Here is a 9,283-nt window from a genome sequence, read left to right as displayed (position 1 = left end):
TCCTATAGCACACAAAAGACTTTCAAGGATGAGATTCATTTGTTCATGACCAGAATACTTCACTGCAGCAGAGAGTGGTCTCCTTTCCTTGGGAAGAGTGCAAATGATTTATACTTGCCCCTTGAAGCAAACACAACTGCTGCGTGAGTTAATTGAATTAGCCACCTTGTCAAATGCATCATTCAGTCTCTTCTAAGATGAAGGTGGTGATGTTGCACTAAGAGCAGTCGAGGGCAAAACAACAAAAAGCCCATGTGACTATAGGGTTAAATGGCTCTCGAGAGATTATGGAAGTAAAACCGTATTCCCAGATTCTCACTTTTTCCACTCCCGGGTTGGATATGGTCATCAGTTACTAATTTAAGCGCAAAAGAAGTTAAAATGATTTTCTTAATTTTGGAAGTGTGAAATGTACTATATGTTGTATTTGTAATTCATCCTTTCTACTGTGGTTAAATTCATAAACTTTTTTCTCTCCCTCTTTTCTTCTCGTCATCTCATCCCTTTGGTTACTTGGGGTGAATTGTCCTGAAAACCCTTGATGAACTATAGAGACCTTTGGTATGCGCATTATTTCATAAGAAGCCCAAAGTCACAGAAAGTCAATTTTTTTTTATGAAACAAGACAAATTTAGCTTCAAATACAAGTGCCTTAACAAAAATAGACTTACTGAAAGACCAACAATGGTGCTTTAACACAAGAGTTGAGCATAAAACAAATTACAATTTACATTGGAAATAACTTTTACAATAATAGACAAATAGAATAGTGTATGTTTTATCCAAACTCAGGATTCATTATTTGCAATGGTTCCAAATAGTTTTCAGAAAGCTACGGTGTTATAATGTTATGCATATAAACTTTTCTGATTCTTGAAATGTGAGTACAAAAAAAAATTGCATCTATATATAATTCTATTAGATGTTTATTGTGGTTATTATAAAAGTAATTCTCTTTCAAAATTTCCGTGTAGCAAAAAGTAAAACTACTTTGTCTAAAACAAACTGGAAGATCGTTTCTTGATGGTGATTTGTTCCCTGACTTTAAAGTTGCAACAGATCAGCAGGAGGTCAGGTTGACCTTTTCTTTTTATATTTTAAAGAACTCAAAAATTCAACCTTCTGTGACTATGAGCAGCTTTAGTTTGCATTGTTTCATATAGCTATCGTGTGTCTTTGCCTGTGATCATTTTGCATTTCCAATCCATAGCTTTGTAGCTCTGTAACATTAAAACTGCTTGCCTAGCTGTTGCTTTGGGTTTTTTACTTTCAGTATTTTTTTTTAAGTTTGTGTGTTGCGAACTAGTAGCAATAGCTACAAGTTCTGATTAAAATACTCCACTGAGAATCTTAAAGTTTGTGCAACAGAAATGTTGAAAAATGTAGTCTAATATCTTGTGTATAAGTAGTTTTACATGTTTGGTCATCTTTAAACAGGTTTGATTTTAAATATTTATTTTTGAAATGATATACTACTTATACACCTGATACTGTAATTATTATCGTCTTCATGAGCCATGCTTTTAACACCCCCAGTATTATTTTTTAACCTTGCATCTATCTTTGTTTTATAGTGAAAGAGTTCTTAGCCAAAGCCAAAGAAGATTTCTTAAGAAAATGGGAAAGTCCACCACAGGTATGTGTCGGATTACTGTGCTTGTATATCACTGCTATTGAAAGATAATGTTGTGCAAAACCGTCTTAAAGGCCACTTGTCTCTAAGACAGGAGCATGGGAAGGAAATGAGAGAGAAATGGGTGTTGCAGTGTGTTATACACTATATCCTTTCACTCGAGAAAAGGGCTCAAAACCATTTCAGATGTTGAGATGAAAGTATCTCTACCTGTAAGCCACACATGAAGTGAGTTTGGGGCAGTATCTTTATGGTCCATAGCACAAAACTGCTATTAAATAAGCAGTCTTGCTCATTGGATAAAGAATGACTAGTGTAGATAATGGAAAATATTACACTGGTACAGGAAGGAGTGCTCTACTGAGGTTGAGGCTGAAGCAGATTGGTGGGGTAGAGAGAGCTTTACTTTGTAGCAGGCTACAGTACACCTATAAGTGCTTGATGCCCACACAGTGCCAGAAAAAATGTGTTCCATTGCCTGGTGTATTCTTCATCTAGGACATAACAATTAAAAGCCTTGAGCCCAAAGTACTCAATATACAACCTAGCAGTTGATTTGGCCGTTGGATCTGTTTTGTGACCCACTAAAATCAATACCAAAGATATCATGGTCAGTTTTCTGTTTCTTTTTTCCTCCATTTTAAGCAATTGGTTTGTATTGATCACAGATTAGGATTTACAGCAGTATTTAAATCCTACATTGCAGATAGTCGGTGCATTTTGCTCACATCAAATCATTAGTAACTGAGTTTTCCAAGTCGAAACTCCAAAAATTAAGTTGTAACTTTTATTTCTCAAACTGTTCAACAATTAAGCTTTTTTCCCCCAGCTTTCTTCCTTTTCCTCACCTGCAGACACTGACTGTTACTGGGATATGATTCCACAAATACCAGTTGTCACTTAGCTACCTTGCTAAAGTAGCCATTTTTCACATGAGCACAGGCAGTAAGCAGGCTATGTGACCATGGATTAGGTGACCCACAAAGTTAGGTGGGAAAGTAAGCTGTGAGGAGGATGTAAAGAGGCTGCAAAAGGATATAGACAGGTTAAGTGGGCAAGAAGGTGGCGGATGGAGTATAATGTGGGGAAATGTGAAATTATCCACTTTGGTAGGAAGAATCGAAAAGCAAAATATTTTTTTTAAAAGGTGAGAGACTATGAAATGCTGGTATTCAGACAGATTTGGGTGTCCTTATACACGAATCACAGAAAGTTAACATGCAGATACAACAAGCAATTAGGAAGGCAAATAGTATGTTAGCCTTTATTGCAAGGGAGTTGGAGTATAAGAATAAGGAGGTCTTGTTGCAATTATATAGGGCTCTGGTGAGACCATACCTGGAGTACTGTGTACAGTTTTGATCTCCTTTCCTAAGGAAGTATATACTTGCCTTAGAGCGGGTGTAACAAAAGTCCTCTAGATTGATTCCTGGGATGAGAGGGTTATCCTATGAAGAGAGATTGAGTAGATTGGGCCTATATTCTCTGGAGTTTAAAAGAATGAGAGGTAATCTCATTGAAACGTATAACATTCTGGGAGGGCTTGACAGGGTAGATGCTGAGAGGCTGTTTCCCGTGGCTGGAGTGTCTAGAACTGGACGTCATAGTCTCAGGATAAGGGGTCGGCCATTTAAGATTGAGATGAGGATGAATTTCTTCATTCAGAAGGTTGTGCATCTTTGGAATTCTCTACCCCAGAGGGCTGTGGATGCTCAGTCATTGAGTATATTCAAGACTCAGATCGACAGGCATTTGGACTCTAAGGGAATCAAGGGATATAGGGATAGGGTGGAAAGTGGAGCTGAGGTAGAAGATCAGCCATGATCTTATTGAATGGCGGAGCAGGCTTGAGGGTCCGTATGGCCTACTCCTCCTATTTCTTATGTTCTTATTATGTACTTAAGAGAATATCAAAGCTGAGCCCAGTTCTGCCCACGCATGCCTAGTTTTCAGGAGAAAGATTCAATAGCAATAAGGAGCAGGAACTTGGTGAATTTTTGTCTCCTGAGACATAGAATGGTGCTATGACCAACCCAAGTGCTGCTACCCCAGTTGTAATCAGTTAAATCAGTTTGGCTCAGTGGTAACACTTCTATTTCTGAGTCAGAAGATTCAAGCCTCATTCCAGCACTTAAACATATAGGCTGGGAATTACCTATGAGGGTGTAATCGGGATGTTATCGTCCGATTGAAGTCCATTTATTTTGCCAAAGTCAATTGACACTGAATTAGACCAGTTGACTTATTGCCCTAACTCTGTATATGTTTTCCAAGGAACCAGTGGACAAAGTATTCTATCTTTAAGCATTAATTGAACTTCAATTTGTAGTGGCATTTATGCATCCATTTTGCTAATTATTTCTTTGAAATTTTATACACCCTTCTGTCTTGCTTCAGGCATTTTTTTTCTCCTTTTGTGGCATTGTTCACTTTTATTTTGAATGCTCAGCTGGTGAAATCCATTTTGCAATGGTGACTGTTTAGAGTGAATAATTGATATTGCGTAAGTATTGCTTTTATAACTTATTGATGGTGCTGTTAATTTTTTTATGTTTTGAATATCATCTTGGCACTGTTTTGGATGCAGTGCAAGACTGCTTTCATCATTGTCCTGCAGTACAATAACCTGAAGCCAGGCCACATTTGCAACTCAGGCTTTCATGTGTTAGATATCTGTACGCTAATTTGTGTAAACTGCCCTGACATTTGCTAATAATAAACGACAGGGGAACTGGTTACACAATAGATCAGAATTATATCCTTTCACTTCTGGATTCTGCGTTTAAATCCAGCCCAAAATGATGAGATGTAAATCTCCTCTCTTCACTGCCTGTGCAAGTTCTATGTGCAATGCATTTGGGCATCTCCACTGCCTAGTGGACATTGGTTTAAAGACCTACTCTCCCGATAAGGGTAAATTAAAATTTCATGCAGGTCTGAAGGAATACTGATCTGGAAAGTCAAAATTAATTAATGCTGGTGCTGGAGATAGTGTCCTGAACAGAAGGGGGGAGCTTTATTTAGTATCTACACATGCTAAGAGTCCTCAATGCTGATGCATTTTAGTTATATAGTGACAACCCATGGCCATTTTATCCATAAGTAGCTGAACCAAACAGAAGGCCCCAGGTTCGATCCCTGTCTATATTGAGCCAGCTGATGTTAACCAAGGTGGTAGTGACAGTGCTAAAATTGGCCTCAGTACCTCTAGGAGAAAATTGAGAACCCCTGCTCCTGATTACTATCCCGTGACCCCTGTTGGAAATGTTATGTTCATGAACAATAGGGATGGGCAATAAATGCTGGCCTTGCCAGCAACCCCCACATCCCATGAACGAATTAAAACAAAAACACCGAGAAGACTGGATCAGATTCATCTGTGACACCTTGCACAATCGAATAAAATGCCAAAAATACTGTAAGAGTTTACGCGTGAATAACAGCTGCTTGGACAAGGGACAGCAAAGGTACTGACACCGTGGGAATTGTACTCCAGCAAGGAATAAGTGGCTTCCTGGGGGGCGGGGCTTGTGGAGTAAATTGGTGAAAAGAAAGAAACATCTGGGGAAAATTGTGTTTTGGGTGGGGGGGTGCCTTTTCTCGTCCCCTCCCCCAAAAGCACCCCACAGGGTCAACTAAGGAATCATCCAGTGAAATCTGCAAGTAGAACCTAGATTAGGCTGTGTGGATGTGAAGGGGCAATAACAATGTGGAGCAGGAACAACATGGAAGGAAGTAAAATTGTTGTTTTATATCTTTCAGAACACTGCAGGCCTAGATGATTTTGAAAGGCAAAAAACACTTGGAACGGGTTCTTTTGGAAGGGTTATGTTGGTGAAACATAAAGGCACAGAACAGTACTATGCCATGAAGATACTGGATAAACAGAAAGTAAGTATGCTGCCCCCATGTTGGGTAACAGAGGAGAGACATAGAAGTAGCTTGAGGCTTTTTTTTGCGAAGCCAATCATCAATTCTTAACATCCTTGTACTAAAACATTTTTTGATGGGTGCGGGGAGGGAGTTGTGGATCTGTTCATGTCAATTTTGGCAACAGTATGATAGCTGTGGTGTGTTTTCTACTATACTGAGCCGTACATGTCCTTTTGAAATTATCTGAAACTATTGCTTGGAAAGATCTGCCCCAACACAAGGTGGTTTGATTTTGACAAAAAGGAGAAATATTACTGATTAGATAATGCAGAGGAGACTTTTGTGATTCTGGCTTTTGGCCTTTTGCCCTATTTAACTACAGAGAGATGCTGAAAAGGTCAGCTTGAGATGCGTCAGAAACACAGCAAAGCTTCAAAGACCATTTCCTTTTAAAGTTTAAACCAGCATGGTGGAAATAAAAATCGTTGGACTATAACTTGGTGTTGTAAAATTGTTTACAATTGTCAACCCCAGTCCATCACCGGCATCTCCACATCATAACAATATCAAACCATTCACTACATATTTGTAAGCGATGCACTTTTGAATTAACTTTGCAAATCTGTACAGTTTGAATTCTTAGCAAATAAAACTCATGGCCTGTTTCAAGAAGCAGCTCTATAAAAACAATGCCTGGGCCTCACAGTGCTGTGGAATTCATCCCACAATATTAACGGGGTAGACTTCACAGCACCAGAATAACCTCAAAACAACTATGCATGTGTAGTTTTAAAATCACAAACTACAACTTTACTGACTAATATTGCTCTTCCTTCTGCACCCCCCCCCCCCACTTCCTGCAGCCAAATGGCTGGAAAGCTACAAACAAGCCAGTGAACAGAAAATCATAACGTTACCCCGTATGAGGACACTGACCTGGTCAGTTATGGGTCTCGCGCCCTCTACAGGCAGTAGTGCTGCCTCATTTTAGGGCTATAAACAATACTGAGCATGTTCCCTGGGTAAAACTTCTATCACTATAATTCATTGCATTTATCAGTGAAAGGTAGTTAAATTCTGATGCACTTTGAGGATCTTGTTTTGCAATTATTGAATGCTCTTAATTTTTATGAGTTTGGCGTGTTTAAAATCTTTCGTGTTTTGCAGGCGAAAGACATTTGCGATGATAAATGTAGAAATCTGAGGCATGCCTTTATATGGTCCTAGCTGTCTGAAGAAATTGCTAGCATGAATGTGATGTAGCATGTAGAAATCAGCCATATTCAGAATAGATTTGTTTTTTTCAAAAAAATTATGTTAATGGGCAGAATCATGGCAGAATTAGGTTCCTCACCTTCCCTGCAAGTACCTCTTTCAGACACTGAAATATTTTATTGCACATTTTGGTGTGATTGGGATCAGCAACATTCAATTGGACAAAAGGTGAATGTGTTACCAAACACACAGGGCAGAATAAAGTTTAACATTTCAAGATCTAATTGTACAAATGTAATTCAAGAGTTTTAAAAAAAATCCTAAGTCACAGGAGTATTTACGTAAGGAATTTCAGAAAGGCATATCTCACTTTGCGCACATTATGGGGAATTTATTTGCAAACAGACACTGGCACTAAAGCAGTGGCAGCAGGACCTTAGACTAAATCTCCAGTTACAATTTATATGTAGAAACAGTTACTTTCCTAGAGAGGGGGCTTAGAGTTAAGTTATGGAATGGAATGTTGTCACTGTTCTGAGTAAAGCGTAATGGTGGGCGTGTGCAATTTTCCTATTGAGAAACACTTAGCAGTGCAATTATACATTTTTGTCCTTCCAAACTTGGATTGTGTCTGGAAAGGGTATGTATCACTAGAATGACATACTGCTGGATGTGAGCCTACCACTTTGACAGGAGCAATTTGAGGTGATAAATTAAGAGCAATACACGACGATTATATTGGCACATTAGAATGCATTGGCTCAAGTTCAACTATTTTCCTAAAGCATATCAGTACCAATGTGCTAAACAAGCCTAAAGACAACAGTAAAATTGAAAGGGGGGGGTGGTGGCAGTGGTGCGTAGATGGAGAGACCATGGGCTAAATGATTCACTTCACACAATAGAAGTCATAGAATGTACAGCACAGAAACAGGCCATTCAGCCCAACAGGTCCATGCTAGTGTTTATGCTCCACGTGCGCCTTCTCTCCCTACTTCATCTAACCCTTTCAGCATTTATTTCTAATCCTTTCTCCTTCGGTGTTTATCCAGCTTCCCCTTAAATGCATCTATGCCATTCGCCTCAACTACTGCTTGTGGTAGCGAGTTCCACATTCTGGCCACTCTCTGGGTAAAGACGTTTCTCCTGAATTCCTTATTGGATTTATTAGTGACTATCTTAAATTTATAGCTCCTAGTTCCGGTCTGCCCTGCAAGTAGAAACATCTTCTCTATGTCTACTCTATCAAACCCTTTCATAATCTTAAAGACCTCTATCAAGTCACCCCTCATTCTTCTTTTTTAGAGAAAAGAGCGCCAGCCTGTTCATCCTTTCCTGGTATAACCTCTCAGTTCTGGTATCATCTTAGTAAATCTTTTTTGCACCTTTTCCAGTGCTTTTATATCCTTTTTATAATATGGAGACCAGAACTGTCTACAGTACTCCAAGTGTGGTCTAACCAAGGTTCTATATAAGTTTAACATAACTTCTCTGCTTTTCAACTCTCCCTCTAGAAATGAACCTCAGTGCTTTGTTTTTTTTATATAACCTTATTAACCTGCGTCGCTACTTTTAGTGATTTGTATATCTGTACCCCCAGATCCCTCTGCTCCTCTACCCCATTTAGACTCTTATTTTCCCAGGAGTATGTGGCCTCATTATTCTTCCTACCAAAATGTACCAGCTCACACTTACCTGGATTGAAATTAATTTGCCAATTATACACCCATTCTGCAAGTTTATTAATGTCTTCCTGTATTTTGTCACAGTCCTCGGTATTAACTATACCCCCTAATTTTATGTCGTCTGCAAATATTTTAATTGTTCTTCCGATTCCTGAGTCCAAATCTTTCACATAAATGGTGAACAACAGTGGTCCCAGCACTGATCCCTGTTGAACACCACTTCCCACCTTTTGCCAATCTGAGTAACTACCTTTAACCCCTACTCTCTGTTTTCTGTTTTGTAGCTTTGCTATCCATTCTGCTACTTGTCCCCTGACTCCACATGCTCTGACCTTAGTCATGAGTCTACTATGCGATACCTTATCAAAGGCCTTTTGAAAATCCAAATATATTACATTTACTGCATTACCCTTGTTTATCCTTTCTCTTATTTCTTCAAAGAACTCAATAAGGTTGGTCAAGCATGACCTTCCCTTTTGAAATCCATGTTGATGTTACTATATTTTTGGTTTCTAGATATTTTTCTATTACATCTTTGAGTAAGGATTCCATTATCTTTCCTACCAAGTGTTGCCACATTAATCAAGGGGAGTACAGCTTTCCTTCTTATAAATAGGTTTGCTTTTAATGCTAGAGAGACTAAATTGGAACAATATGTCTGTACAAAATTAACAGTAATCTTGATAACTTTATCCCTGCCCTGTCGTCAGTGATGTGATCCAACATTAAGCCAGCACTAGGTAGCATTCTAAGCACGCAGGCAGGAAAATATGAGGAACGTAGAATCACTGTGTGGTCTGGTGTAGAGCAAGCCAACTGCTGGCTGCTCTGTTTACTGTGACAGTTTTTGGGCGGGCTGCAAGTGGAATTCTTCAAT

General features: G+C 38.9%; 1 protein-coding gene across 2 annotated transcripts in view; it reads left to right on the top strand.

Moving 5' to 3' along the window:
• prkacba (protein kinase, cAMP-dependent, catalytic, beta a) overlaps positions 1 to 9,283 on the top strand; it is a 135,498-nt gene that overhangs the window by 92,663 nt on the left and 33,552 nt on the right. For both annotated transcript variants that reach the window (XM_067989834.1, XM_067989833.1), the window contains exons 2-3: positions 1,575 to 1,636; positions 5,396 to 5,524. In XM_067989834.1, the coding sequence (XP_067845935.1) occupies positions 1,575 to 1,636; positions 5,396 to 5,524 (191 nt within the window). The remainder of the gene's footprint in view (positions 1 to 1,574; positions 1,637 to 5,395; positions 5,525 to 9,283) is intronic.

This window comes from Heptranchias perlo, chromosome 9, assembly GCF_035084215.1.
Source record: "Heptranchias perlo isolate sHepPer1 chromosome 9, sHepPer1.hap1, whole genome shotgun sequence".
Classification (NCBI taxonomy): domain Eukaryota; kingdom Metazoa; phylum Chordata; class Chondrichthyes; order Hexanchiformes; family Hexanchidae; genus Heptranchias; species Heptranchias perlo.
This window is presented reverse-complemented; position numbering and strand designations above follow the sequence as displayed.